Below are 24930 nucleotides of genomic sequence, written 5' to 3'. Positions count from 1 at the left end.
GATTAAGAGGTGGACCAAGTGGAACTGTTAGGCAGGTAGTTAGACTTTAGCAGGCCTGAGGGACAAAGGTGGGGAGAAAGTCCAAAATACATGCTTTGTCAGTTACAGTTAAGAAAAAAAGACTTCAATGTGTAATATATTTACAATCATTTGTTAGGTCTCAGACCTGCAGCAATCCTTTACATTACAATATTGTAAGGTCATACATTGTATACCTTCCTTTTGATACTTGGCCAGTTGTGGCTATTTCCAAAACAAGGCATACAACATTCCAGGGTGCCATACCTATAGCCACGTATCAGAAAGGGGAGCATTCTTTAAGATTCTCCCTCCTTGGGCTGAGACCTGATTTAGATTCTTATAAGATTAACGCCCTTAGGGGAACAATAGCTACCTGAAAGGAATAAGGAAGACATTTTTGAGATCTTGACATTCCAAAGTAATCCCTAAGAGAAATGTCAGTAAGAATACATATAATTAAAAGCACTGATAATCATCATAGTTCCCTAAAGCCCAAGAGTAACCTGTGTGTGCATAAAAATATATTCAAAGTCACACATGGGGCAGATGTCTTTGTGGCACTGCTCACCTTCTGACTTGAAGATGTAACTCTCTACTTTGCAATAAATCCTACCTATTCTTCAGCATGGCCAGTTACATGTCTTGAATTCTTTTAAGGGCACAAAAAACCAGGGATCAAGGAAGTGAGGATCCAGTTTTTTGCTGCTTCAGGACCTGGCTTCCCAATGACAGAACATTTATGAATTATTAGGATTCTGCCCTCACGAATGGCTTAATATGTTCATATGATGAATGGGTTGATGGGCCATTTTGAGAGTGGGTCTGCTACAAAAGTCAGCTTGGATAAGTCTCTTTTGGTTTCCCTGTTTCTTGCCATGTGCTTCATTTCAGGACTCTGTTCAGCAAAACCGCTGGCACCAGATACAGCCCTTTGGCCTTTGTCCAGAACCAGGCAATAAAAATGTCTCCTTTATAATTTATCTAGTCTGTAGTATTCTGTTATTAGCAACAGAAAATGGACTAAGACACAGCCCAAAGGGGTTGATTTCAGAGCCCATAACTCTGAATAGCTATGTTTGGGTACTGAAGAAGTGCCTGAGTAGGATATTTAAAGGAAGAAGGAATGAGACAAGAGATTAGGGCATGGTAAAGCTGGCTGGGGAAGCAGGTGTGACCTGTTAATTACAAAACCCCCAACACATGCGCAGAATGGGTCCCAAAGCCCTGCAGGTGGGCTTCTCCTGAGAACAAAAGCAGGTTTTTGATAGGATGGCCTAGACCTGACGTCAGCCTGAGGAGTAGACAATACAAAACAATGTCCACCCTGTGTTCTCTCTTGCATGGTGATCCACCCTCACGCTGTAGGATGTACTTCTTTTCCTACTTTTACTTGGCCAAAACTTGCTGCTGTAGAGCCTGTTTCTTTTCCTACCTTTAATAAAACTTTGTTAAGAACCTAGAAACCCTCTCCAGAAAGAAATTCCAGCACCCCAAAACCTGGTAAGAGAAGCAGCTTCCCCATCATGGAGCTGGGCCTTGCTGATGATAGCTGACACCAATAAAGTCCACACCAGTTCTCCTGAGAGGTAGCATAGGAAAAATAAACGGTACAAAGGAGACTAGAAAATCCTAACTATCAACTGTACTTCGTTAAAAAGACTGCAACTTATGGGACAAAACTAAAGTTACCCAAGCCATAAATTGACTCAGTTATGACAGACATAAGAGACTGGCAATTTGGATATGTGTGAAGGCTGCAAACAGGGTCCTAGGAAAGCGGGTCACAGGCACCTGGAAGGCCAAGCTAAAGAGGGAGTCAGATGTATTCAGTAAAGGTGGCATCAATGCCCAAGACCTGGCACCTGGAAGCTCAACCAACAAAGGCTTTATTAGATTCGCAAAATTTTCCTGCCCGGTAATAATATATCCATTGGCAAAATCTTCTTGCCCAGTAACAATATATCCACACTGGCTATAAAAAATGTCCTTGTGTTTGTTTATACTGATAGTTTAAGCAATGCACTCATTTTTTTTTTTTTTTTTTTTTAGTATAAAAGCCCTAAGCTGGGAGTTCCTTTGGGCAACCCCTTTCCGACCCCTCCCCAGATTCATTGGTGGGGGGCCTACTTGCTTTCCCTTCTCCTAAAGGCTCTCTGTTTTCCCTCTATGATACTTTTGCTCTGTCCTTGCCTAATCCTACTGTCTCTGTGGCGCGTCTTTTTCTGCGACAAGACTCAGCAAACCCATTTAAAAAGGATGGGTTAAATTCTTTATTTCAGCCTTGGAGATCACAGACCCAACCCGGTGACACTCCCACCTCCTGTGGCGGGATTGCCTTACTAGTGGCCGCCCGCTCCCTCTATTCCAAAGACAGCTTCCTGCTGCATAGCCCTGATGCCAAGGAAGAGCTTGAATTTTGTAAAGCCTTGAGGAACTTCTTCCTGCCAAGCAGGACAGAACTATAGCACTAACAAAACCAAAGACCATACTCGTGTTCTACAGGAGGCTTTCTGGAATCACTATCTGGGTTTTCACCAGCATTTCTGGGCTCACAAAACTAGTTATACAATATCCTTTTGCAAACCTCATCTTGTCATATTTCCTTTTATTAAGAACAGAAAGATATTGGGTAAAGACTATGGAGGAGGAAAGAGAAAAAAACTAGTTAAGGGAATAAGAGCGTATTAGACGCAGGGTTAGAGCCAGTTCTTCACACAAAGATCCCTCAGGCACCCCCAGCCTCAGTTCTCGTTGTTTCCTTGCTTTAGTCTCCCCTGAGCCCGGAAGCTAGCTCAGGACCCAAGAGCAGATCAGAAAGGTGGTAATCAAAAAACACTACCACAAGAGGGCTGCAACCAAAACTAAAGCTGATGAAGCCCCGACATCCCAGACCCCTTCGCAGGGGGCGGAGCATGAGCTCGGCAGCCAATCGTCGCGCCCGCACGTCTCCGGAGGCGGGGAGGCCCGCCCCAACCTGCCCCCTCCGGCTCCGCCCTTCCCCGGGGCTGGGTGGAGGCGGTGCCGACGTCAGCGTTGGAGACCCCTGGGTGGTGGCGGCGCCGTGGGCGGGCCGCGGCTTGGACGCGCTGCGGGGCGGGGTGGGACGAGCCAGAGAGCGAGCGAGCGGGCGGGCGTGCGCGCGCGCTGGGCCCGCCTCGGCCGCCGCTGCTGTCGGAGGATGTCTGAGCGGCCGCGGCGGTGTGGGCTAGCGGCCACGAGCTACTTCTGCGGCTGCCCAGAGGAGCGAAGGTCGCCGGCCCCGCTTCGTCCCCTCTCCGCCCCCCGGAGGGGCGAGAGGGAGCGCAGCTGATGTCAGGTACGGCCGGCGGCGGCGGCGCCCTCAGCCTGCGGGTCCGAGGTCTCTGCTCTCCGCGCCCTCTTCCCGCCCGGGCCGCGCGGGGAAAGCGGAGGGTGGGACCCACGCCGGGCGCTGCCGAACAGGTGCCTCGGGGTCGCGGTCCGGCTCCCGAGGGAGGCGTGGGCACTTCCTACCCCGGAGCCTCCGACTCCCCCAGGGGCCGGGCGCTCGCGGCCGCTACGTTGCTGCGCGGAGCCGCCGCGGGGTCGGGGTTCTTCCCTTCCGCCCTCTGTGCCTCTCCGTCCCCGCGCAGCCCGGCGGGCGTCCGGCCGGCACTTAGCGGTCCCCCCCCCCCCGGCCCCTCCCTGGGTCCTCCCGCGCGTCCCCGCCGGTGGGCGCTCAGGTGTGCGGTGCCTCCCGAGAGCCCCGAGCGCTCCTCAGGTTCGTCTCGGGCTGATTTATTTTTTAAGTTTCCCTGTTGCTGGATGGACGAGCCGGGTGTGTGTTGGGGCACTTCTGTGTGGAAGAGGAAAGGGGTTCTATGTTGCTTCTCCCCTCCTTGGGCCGGACATAGTGTGATGGGATTTCCATACGTGTTGGTAAGTTTGTCCACACTGCTTTGAATTTAGATGAATTGTATACTCTTAGAAGATGACTGAAATTTAGGGATGGGGAGTTACTGTGTTTTAGCCCTTAACGCCCGCTACCTCCCTTTAAAAAGAAGTATCAGCAACAGAAACCGCACATTTTGGAAAAACTGACTAAATTTCTAATCCAGTTCTCTCGAGTCATTGGGAGTTGCGATATTTTCTTTCACTGCTGTAAGGATTGAAAACTATTAGACTATGAATTGGTTTCATTATGAATTTAAAAGTTACAAAGTCAGAACTTTAATGTTTCCTAATTAGGTAATGTGTAAGGGGCAGGAATTGTTAATTTATAAAAAGCCTAAGAACATAGCTCTTCCTGGATACCATGAAAATAATTGCAGGTGGTTTAATTCTGGTATGGGCTGAGAATCTAGAGTTTTTAGAAGGTATTTTAGACGACAGCTTTGCATTCTCATGTCAGATAAATGTCAGGAGAGCCTTACGTGCATGATACTGTGTTCTAAGTATTGTGTATAATAAACTGCACTTGTTTTATTTTCTGCCAGCTTTAGTGTATATTGATGTACAGTTTAAATGAATATAAAGCTTCAAGTAACCAAACAGTTAACTCTTTTCACTGTATGTTAAGTAAAGCAGTGATTTAGTAAGGAAAGTATGACTCATTTAAAATTCTTCGTAGGAAAAGAAAATGATTTTTTAGTACTCGTGGAGGCCTCTTAAATGTCTCAGATTTGCCTGGAATTTCTTCAGTATAATAAGAGATGTTAATAGGTGCTATAGGTAAGAGTAGTGTGATCAGGGAATGTTTGAGAAGTAGACCTGAAGTAGTTGGGGAATAAGACAGATAAGTGAGGTATGTGCCCTGTAAAGAGCAGCAATTTTAAAAACCCAGGGATGACTGAGGAACTATAAGGAGTCCAAATTTAAAACACGGTGAGGGAAACAGTATTACATTCAATCCTATGAAATTTCTATTTGTTCACCCCCAACCCTCTGAATTCAAGGAAGAGAGAAAGAAAGGAGTGGAATAGGATGGCAGATTATGTGAAGATTATTTAAGATTTTGACTTTTAAAGTAAGATTAGGAAAGCAGAAGAAGGTTTTGAGCAAATGGGTGACAAGGATTTCACTTTTTAAAGAATTACTCTGGCTGCTGGTAAAAATAGACTGAAGAAGGGAAACATTGCTCAAAGGTTATTCCAGTAGTTAAGAGAAAAAAGTGACTCAAAGGCATGTATTAGCTGTGGAGAGGCTCAAAAAGATTAAAAACACTAAAAGTAGGGGCTGGGGATTTAGCCCAGTGGTGCCGCCACCTGCCTCACAAGCACAAGGTCCGGAGTTTGATCCCTGGTAACAAAAACCAAACAAACAAAAACACTAAAAGTAAAAGTAGTGAAGAATGAGCATTTTTTTCTTCTAATTACCTTAGTCACCCAGTTGTCCTCAAGAACAACCAGTGTTACAAGTCTTTATATATTCTTTCTGAGATATTTTGTATATTAGCACAAGTGGTGTGATAAAAATACAGTGAATATTTAGATTTCAAAAATGTATTACAGAAAAAGATATATTGTCATTAACCCCCTTAAAAATACCCCCCTCCACTTCCAACACACATATTTCACCCTGCTTGGCACTTTCTGAAACACTTTTGGCAGCTCTCCTATTTGTCTTCATTGCTGTCTTGATGGCCTGAATCGATTCAAAATGTTACGACAATTTCTATCAAATAAAAACATCATGGTGTTTTCTCGTCCATCCCATTCACCAGATCTGGCACTATGCAATCTACCCCAAAGTCTAAATGACCATGAAAGGTAAACATTTTAAATTTGTTCAGTTCATCTGGATAGCCACAACAGTGTAACTAAAGATACTCTGGAAAGAAGATTTCCAGAACTGCTTCAGAAAGTGGCAAGAATGATGGGATGAGTGTATTAGAAGTAAGAGAGAGAGTATTTTGAGGGAATTTAGTCAGTGTATCTTTCACTGTAATGTTTTAAAATGTAAACATTCACCATATTCATTGAGCATATCTCACATATGAGAAACTAAGTTTCAACAGGTTAGTAGAGTGGTTCTTAACTGGTTCCTCCAGGGAACATTTGGCCATGTCGAGAGACATTTTTGTTTGTCACAACTGCTGGGAATGCTATGGTTTCTAGTAAGTAGAAGCCGGGGAACCTGGTAAATATCTTGTAGTACAACAGAGTATTTTCTAGACCATAATGTCAGTATGCCAAGGTTAAGAAACCCTCACTTTATGGCGCTTGTAGAGGTTTGGGCATAGTGGAGGGAAGAAGGCTTTGTAGTCAGATAATAAATAGGAATAGAGGACGTACCTATATTGGAATGTTTAGGGAGTCATTGATAATTCAGGATTACTAAAGTATAAACTATAAACCATGGAATCAGTGAAAGATAAGGCTGGAAACCTGAACAGAAACCTCTACTACATCAAGGAGAGCCTTTAATGTATCATGTTAATTAAAGATACTTAGTTTCTGTTTTGTAGATGGTGAGGTTCTATGAAAGGATCCATGAAGTTACACAGTCACCTTTTCATTTTAGGAGGTCATTCTTCTAACAGACCGGTGATGAGTTGAAGAGAGGTAGCACTTAAGTTGGCAGACAGGTTACATATTGTAACAGTTTAGAAAGGAGATGAGGGTCTGACGTAGGACAAAGTAGAAATGAAGAGTAGATGATGGTTTAGAAAAATAGAAAATAAAATTGACAATACTTAGTAATTAGATTTGGGGTGAGGGTAAGAGGAGCTTTAAGAATGCCTCCTGGGGGCTGGGGTTGTACTCCATGGCAGAGTACATGTTCAGCATCTCCAGCACCCCTCCCCCACAAAAGTTTCCCTAATTTCTTGTTTGATAACCAGATGACTCTGAGTGAAATAGGAACCTTTTGGTGAATAATTTAGATAACTACCAGTAATTAAGGTAAAATGAGCCGATTTAGGGGAAAAAGGAAATGACTTGGACTTGTTGAAAGATGCCTGTATGTAGCAGGGATTTGTGTATAGTCTTTGAAACTTGGAGAAATCTGAAAAGGATCAAGAGATTTTGTGTAACAAGTGTAGGAAAATTACAGTGCTTTGACTTATTCTAGATAAAATACCCTACCTTTATTTCTGTTAAAGAAACAATAAGTGTGTGCCTGATAAAAAATTTAAACATTAACATTAGTTAGACATTAACAATTAAATGTGTTAGGCATTTACAATTAAACATGTAATGAGTTGGGCACAGTGGCACTACACTCAAAGAGGCTGAGGTAGTAGAATCCCTTGAGGCTCCTAAAGTTCAAGACCAATCTCGACAACATAGTCTCAAAGAAGAAAAGACAGAAAATGTATAATGAAAAATTTTTTTGTCCTTGCCCATCCCACCCAGTATCTCCCAGAGGCAACCCTTGTTAAAATTTTCTTTATGATCAGATTTTATATATAGAAGCATTTTTTATATTTAAATATTCAGAATTTAATACTTACATAAGAATTTTAAAAGCCAAATGGGATTGTGCTGTGCACACTTCAATAGTTTGCCTTAAAAATTCTTCTGTATCATTATTAAAATGAATGCAGTTGTATTACAGAAAAATTGAGAAGGGTAAATTGGATATATAGCGTGATCTCTAACAAAAATTAAAAGATAGGGCCGGGGATTTAGCTCAGTGGTTCTGCTGCTTGCCTCGTAAGTACAAGGTCCCGAGTTTGATCCCAGTACCAAAAAAAAAAAAAAAATTAAAAGATGTACTTAAATGTATGCTGATGTAGGTATTACTTTTTTTCTTGCAAAGTTTCAATGAGTGGTAATTACCTTTGGAGAGAGCTGGTAATAAAAATAGTAAAACAAAACACTTTTATAGGTATATTTTTCTCTTTGTGTAGTTCATTTGATTTTCTTTTTTCTTTTCATTCTCTGATTTTTAGAAAAGTATATTTTATTAACAAATAACCTTAGCTGAAAGTGCAAAGATTCTCCTTGTTACCACATATAGGCCGTTGTTAATTTTAACAGCTGTATTCTGTTGTATAAATGTATGGAATTCCATCAACAAAGAAACATTTTATACTTACAGTTGTCAAGAACATTTTGGAAGACTTTATGATTGTGTCCCCAAGATAAGTTTCCGATCATGAAATGATAGATCAAGGTATATTCAGTTAAAATTTTTAACATATTGTCAAACACCCTTCTAAAAGACAGTAAAAATATGTAATTGTGAGGGAAAATGCATGCATGCCAGTTAATAAATACTGGATGTTAATAAACTTTACAGTTTGTTAAAAATAGTATCTCTTCATTTGATTTACCCTTTTTTTTTTATGAGTGAAATCAAATTGTCATTGATCATTGTATTTTTTCTGGGAATCTAATATTTTCTTTATGTTTTTATATTTTGTGGGTCATTTGTGCTTTATGATATACACTGATTTTTTTTTTTTTTTTTTTGAGTCAGTGTCTCGCTACATAGTTCAGGCTGGCCTCAATCTCACTATGTAGCTTAGGCTGGCCTCGAACTCGCACCAATCCTCCTGCCTCAGCCTCCCAAGTGCTGGGATTACAGGCATGTGCCACCACGCCTGGCCTTGTACACTGATTTTTATGAAGAAACCTACTTTTGAATCAACATTGCCACCAGAAATTTGTCCACTGAAACTCATAATTCTGTAGTCATAGCTTCTGAGTTTTGAGATCTTAATTTATGATTTAAAAATGCAAAAAGATTTTTTTTCTAGTTTTAATTTCAGTTTCTTGAATATTAAAATCTCAGACATTTAGAATTGTTAATTATCAGAATGAGATCCATGTGGTTACTTTTTGTTTCCTAAGAGATTGATTCCAATACCATTTCTTCCATAAGCCATTTTTTTCTTGATTTGAAATGCTGTTTGATTTAGGTATTAAGTTTCCACATGTACTTACTTTTTCATAAACTATTTCAGTTGATAAAATCCTTCTGATAATGATCATTGGGGACATCTCTGTAAATTGATGAAGTTAGACTAATTAACTTGCTGTAAGGGAGACTTATACAGCAGAGGAAGAGCCTTATTTCACTGAAGAATAAACTGGATTATTACAGGATTTTGAAGAAGTATTATTAAGGCAAATTTTAAATGCAATAATGTTTGATACTTTTAAAGCACTAGAGGACTGTGTCTCAGGGGGTTAATAAACATCAGGCCAGGCTAACAAGCTTACTCAGGGTCTTGTTTCCTTGGAGACTATAGAGCTGGGATACATGTGGAATGTGTATCTGGAAACCCCTTATCTGAAGCTCTGTGATGCAAATTGAGGCTGCTTCTGTTTCCTAATAATTCATGCAAGAGTGGGATGGTCCTTTCTCACTAATACAGTTCAAACAAAATAGCTTCTGAAAATCTGATTATAGAGAAAAAAGGTTCAGCACTATGTCTTTAGTATCAGTAATGCATTTTTTTTTTAAATTCTGTATTTTTATCTTTTGGTATCAGGGATCAAACTTGGGACCTTGTGCTTGTGAGGCAGGCAGTGGAGCCACTGAGCTAAATCCCTGGCACTTAGTACGGCATTTTTTATAGAGTTGTAGAGAAGTTGCTCTGTTCCGTGTAAATATCAGTTTGTTTTAATTATCGTTCCTGTGTTTTGCAGATAATATATTTTAGTATGTGGTAGGCTTTGCTCCCCTCTCTATCCCTTTCAAGAATTTCCCATCTATACTCATTTATTTTTTCAAACAATATTTAAAATAATTTTGTTATTTAATTTTTTAAAATCTTGCATTTTTAAATGACTCTCATAGGCTTAGTTCATCCCTCCCCCAGTACCTCTTTCCACAATTTATGTTCATCTTTTCCAAACTTTTAAGATGCTTTTTGCTAGGTTATTTACTTTTTTAAAAAATCTACGTGTATTTTAACTGTGATCTTATTACTGTATACACATTAATCTGGAGAAACTGACACCAATAAGGATTTTTTTTCTATTTTATTGTAGTAAAATAAATTCACCATGTTAGTCATTTTTAATTATACAGTTAAATGGTATTAAGTACATTTATAGTTATGCAATCACCACCATCCATATCCAGAATTCTTTTTTCCTGCAGAGATGCAGAAATATGCACTTAATAATTTCCCATTTCCCTAACCCTATAGACCCTGGCAGCCAAAATTTTGCCTCTGATTTTTACTGTATTTCATATTAGTGGAATTATACATTATTTGCCTTTTTATGATTGGCTTATTTCACTTAGCATTATGTTCTCCAGGCTCATGCATTTTGTAACAAATGTTAGAATTCCCTTTCCTTTTAAAACTGACTAATATTTTTCTGTGGGTAGATACCACATTTTGCTAATTTGTTCATCTGTTAGTATATGGGTATTTTGCTTCCACTTATTTTTTGATACTACTGCTGTGCACATGGATGTACACATACCTCTTTGAGACCCTGCTTTCAAGTAATTAGGACTTATATCAGAAATAGAATTGGTGAATCATACAGTAATTGTCTTTAATTTTTCAGGAGCAGCCATACTGTTTTCCACAGCAGCTATACATTCTTACCAATAAAGCACAAGTGTTCAGTTTCTCCATATACTTGGAAAAACTTGTTTCTTGAACATTAATGGTAGCTATCCTAATGGGTATGGAGTGACATATCCTTGATTTGTATCTGATTAATGATTAGTTATGTTAAGAATATTTTCATGTGTGTTATTGGTCATTTGTTTATCTGCATGCAAGAAATACCTATTCAAATCTTTTGTCCATTGAATTGGGTTGATTTTTGTTGAATTTTAGTTCTCTGTATATTTTGAATATTAATCCTTTATTGTTTGTCTGATTCATAGTTATATTTGCCTGTTCTCTGTGTTACAGCTTATATCTAATGCCCCCCCCCCAAAAAAAAACCTTCATGCAGTTATAGGTGGGGCTTTTCAGAGGTGGGTGGATTATGCTGGGATCGATTCGTGGTACAGTGCGAGGATTAAGGGTGCCTCACCCTGGGTGTGAGTGCTACTTCTCCTAAGGGTGGATAGCCTGGATAGAGTATAAGGGACAGAAGGCATGTCACTGCTTGTCACTTGCTGCTTTGCCACTTCACTCATCTGCCTTCTGCCCACCATAAACTGTTTCTCCTCTGTGGTGCCCCTCTGCTATGCCACACTGCCTTGCAGCCAGCTATGAACTGAAACTTCTATAAACTCTGAGCTACAATAAACTTTTCCTCCTTTATCTTTGGATGTCAGGAATTTTGTGTCAGCAATAAGAAAAGTAACTAAGATACTGTGGTTCTGCCTTTTACTATGTTGATAGTGTCTTTTAATGCACAAATTTAAAAACTTTTTAATAAATTCCAGTATGCTGATTTTTCGTTGTTATTGCTGTTGTTGCTGCTGTTAACTGCCTTTGTGGTCATATCCAGGAAATCATTGCCAAATTGAAAGTCTTAAAAACTTTTGCTACGTTTTTTTCCTAAGGATTTTATAATTTTAGGACCTATTTTTTGATCTTTAATCCATTTCCAGTTAATTTTTGGATACTCTCTTATGTAAGAGACCAAATTTATTCTTTTGCATGTGAATATCCAATTTTCTCATACCCCTTTTTTTAAAAAAGACTGTCTTGGGCCAGAGATTTAGCTCAGTGGTTCTGCTGCCTGCCTCGCAAGTGCAAGGTCCCAAGTTCGATCCCCGGTACCAATAAATAAATGAATGAATGAATGACTGTCTTTTGCCCATTAAATGGTCTTGATTCCTTTGGCAAAACTCATTTGAACAAAAGTGAGGATTGTTTTCTAGACTATATTCCCCTGATTTGCATATGGCAGTACCACATTGCTGTGATTACTAATAATAGCTTTGTAGTTAAGTTTTTTTAAATCAGGAAGTTTTTTTTTAATCAGCAAGTCTTCCAGCCTTCTTTCTTTTTCAGGATTGTTTTGCCTATTTGGGATCTCCTACGATCCCATACAAATTTTAGAAAGGATTTTTCTCTTTCTGTACAAAACATTGTTGGGGTTGTCCTAGGTATTGCATTGAATCTGTAGTTCACTTTGGGTAGTATTGATATCTTAACTGTACCACGTCTTGCAGTCTATGAGCATGGAATATCTTTCTACTTATTTTTGTCTTAATTTCAGCAGTGTTTTTAGTTCTCATACAACTCTTTCACCTTCTTGGTTAAATTAATTCCTAGGCTTTTTGATGCTGTTGTAAATGGAGTTGTTCATTTGCTTTTCAGATTGTTCCTTTTTCCTTTACAGAATTCATTTATTAGTTCCATCTGGGGTGTCTGTTTGTGTTGTGGGTGTGTATAATCTTTACTACTTTCTACATAAAAGATCATATCAAATGTGGAGATAATTTTACTTCTTTCTTTCCAATTTGGATACATTTTCTTTTTCTTTTTTCTTTTCTCCTTCCTCTGGCTGGAACTTCTAGTGCTGCATTGAATGGAAGTGATAAAAGCAGGCATCTTTGCCTCTATCCTGATACTGGAGGAAACTCTTCCAGCCTTTTGCCGCCCTGCATAATGATTGTTGTGGTGTACTCATTTATGTCTTTTATTATGTTGAGGAAGTTTCTTTCTGTTGTTGGTTTGTTGAGTATATCATGAAAAGTATTAAATTTTGTCTGTTGAGAAAGGTTCTTACTATAAAGTTCAGGCTGATATGGAACTCCAGGCTTGCCTCAGTTTTTCTACCTCAACCATCTGAGTACTGGGACTATACCGGTGCACTATTATGCCCAGCCTCTGTCACATTCTTTTTTTCTGACTTGAGAAGATTGAGCCCCCTCCCCTGCCCCCTGTCCATTATGTTAATGTGGTATATTACCTGAACTGAATTTCATATGTTGAATCAGCCTTGCATTTCAGGAATAAATTCCACTTGGTCATGGTATTTGATCATTTAATGTGCTGCTGAATTCAATTTGCTAGTATTTCATTCAGTTTTTTGTATCATGGTTCATAGTGGATACTGGTCTGTAGTTTTCTTCTGGTGTCTTTTTCTGCCTTTGCTATCAACATAATGTGGGCCTCAATGAATAAAGTATTCCTTCTGCTTCTGTTTTTTGGAAGAGATTGATAAGGCTTGGTTTCAACTACTTAAATGTTTGATAGAATTTAACTTTGAAGCCATCAGGTGGCCCAGGGCTATTCTTCAATGGGAGATTTTATTACTGATGCAATCTCTTTTTGATTACTGATTCAGTCTTACTATAATAGGGCTCTTCAGTTTTTGTTTTATTTTATTTTGTTTTCATGTGTGTATGTGTGGTTCAGTTAGGGTACCTTTCGTGTTTCCAGCAGTTTTCCTCTAGGTCATGCAGTTGTTGGCATCAATTGTTCATAGTGTTTTTGATCCTATGCATCTCTGTAGAATTGACAGTGTCTCCATTTTCATTGATGATTTTAGTGTTTGAGTCTGCTCTTTATTTCTTAGTCAATCTATGTAAAGATTTGTCAATTCTGTTGATCTTCTTGAAGAACCAACTTTCAATTTCATTGTTTTTCTCTATTTTTTCTATTTGTTTTATCTTTGCTCTAATCTGTATTATGTATTCTGTACTTCTCCTAGCTTTGAGTTTAGTTCTTCCAATAGGTTTTAGGTTTTGTTTTGTTTTTTCTTCTTACCTGAGAATACCTTAATTTCCTCTTCACTTTTAAAGGACAGTTTTGCCAGATACAGAATTATCAGTTGAATTTTTAAAAATTAGTACATGTTTTCAGTACATGCATTTTACAGTCATCTTGAATTGATACATGTACATATTCAGCTTTCTTTTTTAATCTCTTTCCCTCCTCCTTCTTCCTAATTCCCCTTTCCCCCTTTTCATTCTTGTTCATATTAATCTTAGTTCATGTTTATGGCATATGATGTCCACATTTATTGAGGTAATTAGGACTTCGTATGTGGCTTATCTTTGCTGTACATTATTTCCCCATCCCCTCTCCCTCACCCCTTGCGCTTGATCCTGTGGACCCCTTCCCATCTGCAAGAGATCAATCCCTTTGTCTCCTTCTGTCCTTCCTTTATTTTGATCTTAGTTTGTACTTTGCCTTACTCAGATGACAGATACCATATGGTTTTCAAGTTTGTGTTTCTGGTTTATTTGACCCAACAATATTCTGTGTGCTTCTTGTTTTCCTACAGATGTCTCAAATTTATCCATCTTTATAGCCAAATAGTATTCCATTATTTATAGACACCACATTTTTCTTTATCTAGTTGTCTGTTGATGGATGTACAGGCTATTCCCAGGATTTAACTACTGTGAATTGTACTATGAACATTAGTATGCATGTATCACTGTATTATATCTTGATCTCTCTGGGAAAAATACCTAGAAGGGGGGATAGCTGGGTCATATGGAATTTCTAATTTTAGTTCTTCGAGAAGAACATGTTGATTTCCATAATGGTTGCTCTGGTTTACATTCCCACCAGCAATGTGAGAAGGTTCCTTTTTCACCACAGCCTCACCAGCATTTGTGATTTTTAAAAAATTTTTTGTTGTTGTTTTTGTTTTTGGTACCGGGGATTGAACTCGGGTCCTTGCGCTTGCGCAGCAGGCGGCGAAACCACTGAGCTAAATCCCTGACCCGTGATTTTTTGATTTCTTGATGATTGCCATTCTTTCTGGAGTAAGGTAGAATCTTCACAGTGTTTTAATTTGCATCTCTCTAATGGCCAGAAATGTTGAACATTTTTTCATGTATCCGTTGGTCATTTGTACTTCCTCTTGAAGTGTATGTTCATTTCTCTTGCCCATTACTTGACTGTATCTTTAATTTTAGGTGATCTAATTTTTTTGAGTTCTTTATGTACAGTATTCTAGATATTAGTGCTCTAAGAAGTAGCTGGCAAAAAATTTTTTCCCATTCTGTAGGTTGTTTCTTCATTCTACTAATTGATTCTTTTCCTTATAGAAGCTTTTTAGTCTGACATTAATTGCCTTTGTTGATTCTTATTTCTTGTTCTGTTTAGAAAATCCTTTCCTACACCTATGTCTTCAAGTATTTTACCTATTTCATCTTCCAATCTTTATTTTAATGTTTAGATTTTTGATCCATTTTTATTTTGATTTAATACATAGTGAAAGATAAGCACCCAGTTTCAACTGATATCCAGTTTTCCCAGAACCACTTGTTGAATAGGCTGTCTTTCCTCCAATGTATGTTTTGGCCCCTTTGTCAGAGATCAAATAGTTGAATGTATCTGGGGATGTTTCTTTATTCTATTCCACTGATCCATGTACAGTATGTGTTTTTGTTCCAGTACCAAAGCCACTGTTGCTTTGAAGTCAGGTATTGTAAGGCCTTCTGTTTTGCTCTTGGTTGCCTAAAATTGCTTTTGCTATTTTGGGTCTTTTCTGGTTCCATGTGAATTTTAATAGGGTTGTTTTCTCAAGATTTATAAAGCATGCTGTTGGTTTTTTGATTGGGACTGAATTGAATCTGGATAACAGTTTTGGGAGTATGGCCATTTGACAATATTTATTCTTCCTATCCAGGAGCAGGGAACATCTTTCCATTTTATGATGTCCTCTTCAATCTCCTTTTTCAGAGTAATGTAATTTTCTTTGTAGAGGTCTTTCACTTCCTTGGTTAGGTTAATTCCTGGGTATTTTTTCTTGGTACTGTTTTCATAATTTCCTTTTCATCAAGTTCATTATTGGTGTACACAAATGCTAATGATTTTTGTGTGTTGCTCTTGTATCCTACTATGTTGCTGAAGTTGGTTATTCTAAATTTTTTGGTGGAGTTCTTTGGATCTTCTATATAGAGTATCATCTGCAAAATAATGGTAAGTTGAGTTCTTCTGTTCCAATATATATCCCTTTTCTTTCTTTCTTTTCTGTTACCTGGTTTGGCTAATTTTCAAGCACTCTGTTCAGTAGAAGTGGTGATAGTGAGCATCTTTGTCTTGTTCCTGATTTTAGGGGGAATGCTTTATCTTTTCTTTAATATGGTGCTGGGTGTTGGTTTGTCATAAATTGATTTTATCAAATTTAGGTATGGTCTTTCTCTGCTTGTTTTCATCATGTCTTCATCATGTAGGAGTGTTGAATTTTGTCAAAAGACTTTTCTGCATCTGTTGATATGATCATGTGGTTTTTGACCTTGGTTGTGCTTATGTATTACATTTATTGACTTCTGTGTGTTGAACCATCCATGCATCTCTGGGATGAAACCTACTTGGTCATGATGTATGATCTTTTTTGATGATTAGCATTGATTAGCATTCTATTTGCTATTTGCTAGGTTCTATTTTATTTCTTCCCCATTTTCTTTTTGTTCTTCAGACTCAATAATTTCACTTGTTCTATCATCGAGATTGCAAGTATTCTTCTAAGATTTGCCTTTTGAGTCTCTTCAGCCAATTTTAAATTTCTGTTCCTGTTCTTTTCTGCTCCAGAATAATTTTTGGGGGGCGGTTTCTGTTTTATCAAAGTCTCTGTCTGTTAGATTTGCCAATCAGACCTATCTTAGGAACAAATTATTTTCTTTCTTTGAATGAATGATACTTTTATTTCTTCAAATGCCTTGTAGTTAGTTATTTGTTAAAAAGCAGATGTTTGAATTTAACTATGTGATGACGCTGGGACTCAGATTCTTCCCTTCCCTAACCTTTGCTCTTTTGTTTTGTCTTTGCTTGATTTTGATAGTTGTAGTTTTTATCAAGGGTAAATCTGAGTTTTTGCCTTTACTCAGCCATAATGACTTTCTAATTTCTCATGTGTATGGACCCCCCCCACACACACACACCATGGTACTAGTAATTGAACCCAGATATAGGTTTTATATTAAGGTATATCCCAGACACTTTTTATTTTTTATTTTGAGGCAGATTTTACTCAGTGCCCTGCTTCTTAAAGTCTGGCTTCTAAAAATGAGGAAAGAGAAAAATAAAGAGAAAAGAGGGTTGGGAAGATATTATCCCTTTAAACAAACCCCCTGGAATCACCTCTGTCAGAGGGGGGAATTTGAAGCAGTGGCGGTGCATCAACAGTGGCTGTCTCATCTCTGTCATCAGAAGCAATAGTTAACAAAACAACTTGTTGCTGATATTTAGAGGACCCTTTTTTTATTGCTCACCCTTGCAGCACAAGCATCACTCAAGCTGCTTCACAAATATACACTGTGTACCAAAGGAACTGTGTTAGGTGAGAGATGGATAGTTCCTCCTGAGCTAAGAGCTGAAAGTAACTGAAATCATCTACAACTGACCTTACTGTCCAAGCCTTTCCTGGGATGTTTTAAGCATTTAATAGTTTTTCAGAATTTCAAAACAGTTACATCAGATTTTGCCAGTGTAATTGGCTGGGTGGGGACACTGATTCCTCCTATTTCCTACTGTATTTCCCCAGAATCCTCTAAGCCAGTGGAGGAAAACTTACGGCACTTGTGCTGCAGCTGGCTGTTTGTTAGCATCGGAAGCTCTAAAAGGTTTCCTATCACTGCTCTAAGCTATTCTTTATATTTCAAGATATATACAGCACAATGATGCCTTGGTTCACGAATGCTTCTGTTTGTGAACAATTCGGTTCACAGTGTTAGGCAAAATTTTACTTCCATTCCTGAATTCTGCATTGGGTGGTGAACTCGAATACAGCTGTCTTCCCCAGAATAGAGGAATGCATCATGTTTGCGAATGAAGGAACCACTGTATTTGTCGTCTTTCCATTTACTCAAGTTTTATTATAGATCCTTCAGTGGAATTATGGTTTTTGTACATTTTTAGTTACGTTCATTCTTTGTACGTAGTTTTTTTGCTTGCTGTTGCAATAAGATTTTCCATTATGGTTGCTTATCATCTCATATTAATAATAATTTCACAAGTAGCTGCCTTACATTATTTTCTATTTTTATATAGTGTTTCAATTTTTCTCAAAAGATGGTCCAATTATAAATAGTTAATGATGACACTGTTCTTAAATACTTACATCTCTTATTTTCTTCAGTTGCACTGGCTAGTGCTTTCAGTGTACTATTTAATGGTAGTGATAACCTGTATCTTTGTCTTATATTTAATTTAGTAGGAAAGTTCTAAGGACGCTACTACATCAAAAACTGGTAATATTGACTCAGGCTGTATAATTTTAGTTTCACAATTGGTAGATATTGTGTGTAGAAGGGAAAGAAAGTATTTTTAGATATGGTAGTTTTTGTAGGTTCAAAGATAGACACAATTGGAAAACAGTACCAAAATGGATAAGAAATTCATACTTTGTTCTTATGAAGTCAGAAATAGGGACAAAAGTGGTCATGATGCATAGGGACCAAATGATAACCTTTCAAGAATAAGCTACTACCTTGTGGTTGGAGTCTCAGTGTACTGTTGGGAACAGGGCAGATGTGGGATTCATGGAGAAAGAATATTACTTGTTCCTAGGACAGTTTCATTGTGATAAACATCATAACTTCTAACTTTGGGTATTATAGGAATCATTGAGGATGTAAAAGATACTTGTGTACTGACAAAAAAGGAATGAAAGAATTCTGACTTGATCATCTGAACTTAAATTTAGGAATTTTTTAAAAATACAATGTCAGTCTTAGATTTATACAACTTGACTTCTTAGTATGACATTATATGCAACTTTTGGAAGGATTATTTCTTATCCTGAGGTACTTTGTCAGGATTTATGAAATTCCAAGATCATTTCTAGTGCTTGAGTTGTATAACTTTAGTGCTCATATAGTATTTTAGGATCATTAAGTAAGAGTTTGCATTAATTTTTTTCTGTAGATGTCACTAATTTAATATTTGTAGCCTCTGTCTTTGAATTAGTGTGTACTTTTGATAGTTCATAAGTCAAACACATTAAAAGAAATATATTATATGGCTAATTAATGACCTTGTGCTATAGAATAGTACTTAAAAGCATCAAATGATGGGCCTTGTATGATTTCATGGTTAGGCAGATTCTTAATGATTCTGTGGAAATATAATTTATTCAGTAATAACTCATTTATTTTTCATTTCTTTTTGTTGAGAGACTTGCAAAGCTTTGAAATAACTGTTGATGTAGATGTTAGACATGATTTGAAATACAGTAAAAACAGTTTTATTTAGTAAATCAGGCAACTCAGATAGCTGTTGGGAAAAATCATTTCAACTGTACCTTTCTCCTCCAACTTGGATATCTTTTACAAGCTATAATGTGTGTTAGAGTTGGAGAGATGGAGATAAGTGAGTTCATAGCCAGCTCTTCTAATGGTAGAGAGATACCATATCCTTACCCTAATGCAGCATGATGAGAATATGGTAGAGGTATAAATAAAGGAACAAAGAAATACTTGAAGGGAGAATAGTTTGCTCTTAGTGTTGAGGAAAGGGGTCATAGAGAGTACTGAAACAAAGATAACCTTAGAAGCTAATTATACCTCTATCTAGAAGGCAGAATGGGGTGAGATGCTCTGGGCAGAAAGAATAGAATGGTCAGAATCAATCGTAAAAGTCAATGACAAACTTAGAGAATGGTTGTAAGCTTTAGAGATAAGCATTATCAAAAAAATAAGAGGGCAGGAAGCTAAAGTAGTTAGATCTTATATACCAAATTAAGCAGTTAGGCTTGATAGTGTTGCATTGGAAAGTACTTATCTTCCTTATTCTTTCATAATTTCAGGTTTCAGTTACTGGCAATATCTGTGGTCCGAAAATAAATGGAAAATTCCAGAAATGAACAGTTTATAAATTTTAAATTGTGCACGGTTGTGACTAGTGTAGAGAAATCTTATATAGTCTTGATCTTTCTTCTTCCTACCTGGAACCTGAATCATCCAGGGTATTCATAGTATATATGCTGCTTACCTATTCATCACTAAGTAGCTGTCGAGGTTACGAGCTCTGTCACAGAATTACAGTACTTGTATTCAGATAACCTTTATTTTACTTAATAGTGGTCCCAAAGTGCAAAAGTGGTAATGTTGGCAATTTGTGGCAACGAGAGGCTGTAAAGTCCTTCCTATTGATGAGAAGGTGAAAGTTCTCAACTTCATAAGGAAAAGAAACCATATGCCGAGGTTGCTAAGATCTGTAGTACAATTTGAGAAATACAGAGATCATATTCTAATAACTTTAATTATAGTATCTTGTTTCATTTTTCTATTTTATTGTTGCTAATCTCTCACTGTGTATAATTTGCAGATTTATCAGAAACGGTATACATAGTGTTCACTCTTGTTCACTATTTTGGACATCTATTTAGTGTCTGAGTTTATTCCCTGTATATAAGGGGTGACTACTGTATTACAACTTTTTGCAAGTCTGTTATTTAAAGCCTCTATGAAGTAATTGGTTCAGAGAAGAATGATCAATAACTGAAGGAGAAAAGTATTGTCACAGAGTGGTTAAAGTAAGAAGGTAGACAGTTATGGTCAGATTTGACAATGGGAAGAATATGAATGAAATGTGGTGCTTTGAACTTCCACATCAAGCGAGCTAGTGTTGACTGTACTGCTGTCTTATGAAAAGCATCGTAGTCTACAACTCGGAGGCAAAATACTATATTTTGCCTGTAGGCAGTTTATACTCTATAAACAGGAGGAAAACTGTAACTTTATTACGGTAATGACGGTTCCAACTTTTCAAATTTACAGTGGCTTATCAGGGCATAACCCTATTGTAAGTCAAGGAAATCAGGATTTTAAATGGTTCAATTTACATTTTTTATTTCTACATTGAGTTTATCAAGATATTGAATGCATTTTTGGCTTATGGTGTCTTTACAATGGATTTATTGGAATGCAACTCCTTTGTAAGTTGAAAATCTGTTTAACAGATGGAAAGGTGTTTAACTTTTCCAAAGATTACATAGTCAAATTTAAAATCAAATTGTATAAATATGAATCACTGATTGTATATTTTTAAATGTTACTACCAGTTCTACATCAGAAGATCAAAACATAAGAATGTCTTATTAATATTCCATAAATCCACAGATTTTTTTGCATTCTCTGTGGTGTCTGTAATACCCAGAGTTACTGGCATGTTGTATAGATTTATTGTAACAGGCTGAAGAAAGGGCTGGGTGTGGTAGCACCGCCTGTAATCCCAGCACGGGGCAGGAGGAGTTCAAAGCCAGCCTGAGCTATGTAGTGAATTCAAAGCTAGCCTGAACTACATAGCAAGACCCTTGTCTCAGAAAACAAAATGAAACAAAACAAAATGGATGAGGGTAGAAAATATCACATTTGGCAAATATTTCTTAGTAGCCAACACTCAGATTAGTTCCAAATCTAGTTATACCTATAGATAATGTAAAAAATAACTGAATCTTAACCAAATGAAAGAAGCCTTGAACTAAAAAGTCTTGCTTCTCTGCTTTTTTAAAAGTTTTTTTTTCCTGAAAAAATAATATGAATTTTTTTAAAATTTAAGAGGTAAAAAGTATATATATATATATATTATATATATTGACCAGATGAAAGACACCCTGAACTAAGGAAAGTCAATATATTTATAGAATATAGATGGTTATAAAGAGGTAAAGAATTCTTTTTACCTCTTAATTTTGTTTACTTCTCCTTTCCCTCACCTACTTCCCCCTCCCCTCGCTTCATTCATCTCTTGGTCCCCTTCCCATTTGCAAAAGATCTATCTTCCTGTTTCCTATCTTGTATCTTTTATTTTGCTCTGGAGGTTATGTCGTATAAGAGAAACCATGCAGTATTTAAACATGTGTGTCTCATTTATTTTACTTAACACTTTGGTCTCAAAGTGCATCCATATTCCTACAGATGACTCAAAATTATTCTTTATTGCAGAGTAGTACTCCATTGTATATAAATATCACATTTTCTTTATTCATTCATCTGTTGATGGACTCATAGGCTGTTTCCAAGATTTAGTTATTATGAATTATACCCTTTCCCTCTCCCTCAAATATATTTTTCATAAAATGTTATTTGTATTAACAGATAGTGGGTTTCTCGTCTATTATGAATAGAGATGGTCCCCAACTTAGAATTATTCTGTTTGATTTTTTTCTTTACCATCGTGGGAAAGCAGTATGCACCCAATACAAATTATTAAAATTTTGAATTTTGACCTTTTCTTGGGTTTATGAGTCAGCTTCCTTGTTGCCGAGACACAATACCCAGCACTTAGAACTTAAATGCAGAAAGGTTTATTTTGGCTCATGGTTTTGGAAGTTTTAGTCCATGGTTGTCTGGCTCCAAGGTAGAAATGTCATGACAGAAGAGCCTAGAAGAGAACAACTACTTACTCCATGGCAGCCAGGAAGCAGAAAGGGAGGGGTGGAGCTGGGGGACAAGAATACACCCTTCCAGGTCAGAGCCCCAGGAACTTTCCTTTTTTGACCAGGCCCCAAATCTGAACAGCACAGCTATGAACTCATCAGTGGACCAAACACAGACCAGTGGAGCATCTCCGTGATCTAGTCACCTTCCAAAAGTCTCACCTCTGAACACAAGACTTTTGGGGATATTTTAGATCTGAACTATATCACGGGCTAGTGATAAGTCGGCAGGATACTTTCAAGGTTAGACCGTAGCAGCTCTCCAGGGTAAACAGCCAACGGTGTATAGTGTGTTGTTTTGCTAAGCTCTGTTATTTGGTAGGTTAGGTATGTTAAATGAATTTTCAGGGTCAGTATTTTCACCTTACAGGGGGTTCATCTGAACCAGACGTGGTGGTGGCACATGCTGTAATCTCAGCACTCAGGAGGCTGAGGCAGGAGGAGCACTGTGAATTTGAAGCCAGCCTGGGCTATACAGTGACTTCAAGGTAAGCCTGAACTACATACTGAGGCCTTGCCTCAAAAAACCAAACAAGGAGTTCATCTGACTATAACCCTATCGTAAGTTGAGGAGCAGCTGTAGTTTAAACACAGGCTTTTTAGGGCAGTGAAAATACTGCTATTGCAATCTAGTGTCAATATGCCATATAAACTCAGAACGTACACCACCAAGAGTGAGCCCTAATGTAAGCTATGGTAATAATGTAGGTTCATCAGTTATTAACAGATGTATCCTCTGATGAGGGATGCTGATAATAAAGGAGGCTATACATTTGTGGAAAGAAAGGGTGTATCTCTACCTTCTTAATTTTGTTGTAAATATAAACCTGCTTCAAAAAATAAAGCCTCAGAGTATTTTCTGTTTTAATTTCTAATACAAATCTAATCAGTAGATGTAATTCACATTAACAGGAGCTATTTGAGATCCTCAAAATTGAGAGTTTAAAATCAAAATTAATTTTTGAGTTCTTCAAACTGTGTATACTCACTACACTCAAATTTAGAAAAATAGGGAAAATAATCCTACCGCTGAAATTAGAAATTTTTACATTTCTTTTTCCTAGTTGTTTTTTTGGGATAGCTTTTTCTTAAATACATGGTTGGAAAAACAACTGTGTGTACAATTTTGCATCTTCTTTTTCTTTATTTGCTTACATTCTAACCATGTTTTTATATTGAAATATAATCTTTAGGAGATTTTTTAGCAGTTGTGTAATATTCTGCTTAGTGGGTTATTAAGAGTAATCTAAAAGTGGAGGCACCTACATTTGAACACAAAGAAAGGAGTACTCTAAAAAAGAATTTTAATTTGTCTTGAGGTTTTTATAGTAGCAAGCCACTTCAGCAAGCTATAAATTACTGGGAATTTATACACCTGTTTTAGCTTATGTGTGATTGTGGAAAGATGACATAAATTTAAAACACTTAGAAGAATATCCTTTTCAATGAATAATTAGTTACATATTTTTATTTGGTAGATTATAGGTTCGGTTTGACTTTTTAGTTTTGCAGTTCAAATATACAGATGACTAATGCTGTAACTTTTCCCCATCTCTAAACCTGTATCTCCAACAACTTGGTCAGCATCTCTATAGCTGTGTCTTATGTTTTAAAGTAGAAGTATTAACATCAAAAACTAATATAACCAAAATCTATTATGTTTAAAATTTCTGTATTCTTCCCTCACATTTGTTGGACAGTTTGGCTGGGTACAGAATTTAACATTGGAAATTATTTTCCTTAGAATTTTGATTTTTAACTTTACAGTTTTGAAGTATAAAAGTCCAGAAGCATTTTATTCTTAACTCTTGTCCATGACCTTTTGTTCCAGTTTCTAAAATCTAGCAGAATGGTTTCTTTGACATAAGTAGTCCAAAATTTTATGATAATGTAACTTTATGGGGCTGTTTTTACTTACTATGCTGGGCATCTGGATCGCCTCAGTGTGGAAACATCTTTGAAATAATTTGTTATTTCCTCCCTTTGGATTTATCTGAACATATAAAACTGATTTTTGGTTATCATGAACACTTTATTTTTCATCACCTTGTCTTTGCTTTGCTCATTTTCAGCAGATTTCCTTAACTTTTTCTAAACTACAGTTCTTCTGTTGAGGTGTTTATAATTTGTAGGGGTTTTTCTTTAATTTTCTAAAAAATTAGTGTCTTCATGAATATGAGGGTATGGCATCTTTTTATCTTTCAAGGTATTAGTGTATGTGCTGCCAAAGTGAGCACTATCTTTCAGGATATTAATGGTAGGTTTTTTTTAAATCACTACATAAGCTCTTCCAAGTTGCTTTAACTATGTTGGTATTCCTTAAAATGCCTTGGAATTCTTAACTCGCTATTTATAGCAGAGTAGATACTAAAAAATTTATTGAAATCTCTGTACACATCTTTGGGGCTAATCATCTGTAGCATGATCCACCTGGAGTGAGTTATTGCTCAAGCTTGTGCGAGTTCCACAGTGAGAATCCAAACTGAAGAGTTTTTAACTTTCCCTATCTGAAAACCACTGTTGCTGATGATACCAGTGCTTTGTGTATTGGCCTGTTGTTTCCTTCTTGATGTTAGACTTCTGATGTGTGTTCATTCCCAACTTCTGTAGTTCATTTCCAGCTTCTGTACTTCTTTGTGGGACGGCCCCCCTTATAATGCCAGAGTCCACTTTGGCAGCGTACACACTGTGGAAATGCCTTGGAAATTTGCTTCGTAAGGACAGATCT

The 24930-nt window shown here is 37.4% G+C and overlaps 1 protein-coding gene across 11 annotated transcripts in view; it reads left to right on the top strand.

Moving 5' to 3' along the window:
- Positions 1-3012: 3012 nt before the first annotated feature.
- The window catches only part of C1galt1 (core 1 synthase, glycoprotein-N-acetylgalactosamine 3-beta-galactosyltransferase 1), a 109883-nt gene continuing 87965 nt past the window's right edge, over positions 3013-24930 (top strand). For 5 of the 11 annotated variants that reach the window (XR_015448751.1, XR_015448750.1, XR_015448749.1 and 2 more), the window contains exon 1: positions 3138-3337. Coding sequence is in view for 2 of the 11 variants with exons in the window: in XM_087204689.1 (XP_087060815.1) it covers positions 3331-3337 (7 nt within the window). In the remaining 9 variants the exon portion in view is untranslated. Of the gene's footprint in view, positions 3338-3442; positions 3463-3715; positions 3919-7960; positions 8098-22572; positions 22691-24930 lie in introns of those variants that run through there. The other 6 variants (XM_021242840.2, XM_087204686.1, XM_021242842.2 and 3 more) reach the window with 6 other exon arrangements.

Source organism: Heterocephalus glaber, unplaced genomic scaffold, assembly GCF_053883595.1.
Source record: "Heterocephalus glaber isolate CG9 unplaced genomic scaffold, H.glaber_assembly_v1.0 deba00000546, whole genome shotgun sequence".
NCBI classification, from domain to species: domain Eukaryota; kingdom Metazoa; phylum Chordata; class Mammalia; order Rodentia; family Bathyergidae; genus Heterocephalus; species Heterocephalus glaber.
The sequence above is the reverse complement of the archived record's forward strand: the minus strand, read 5'-3'. Positions and strand labels throughout refer to the sequence as shown.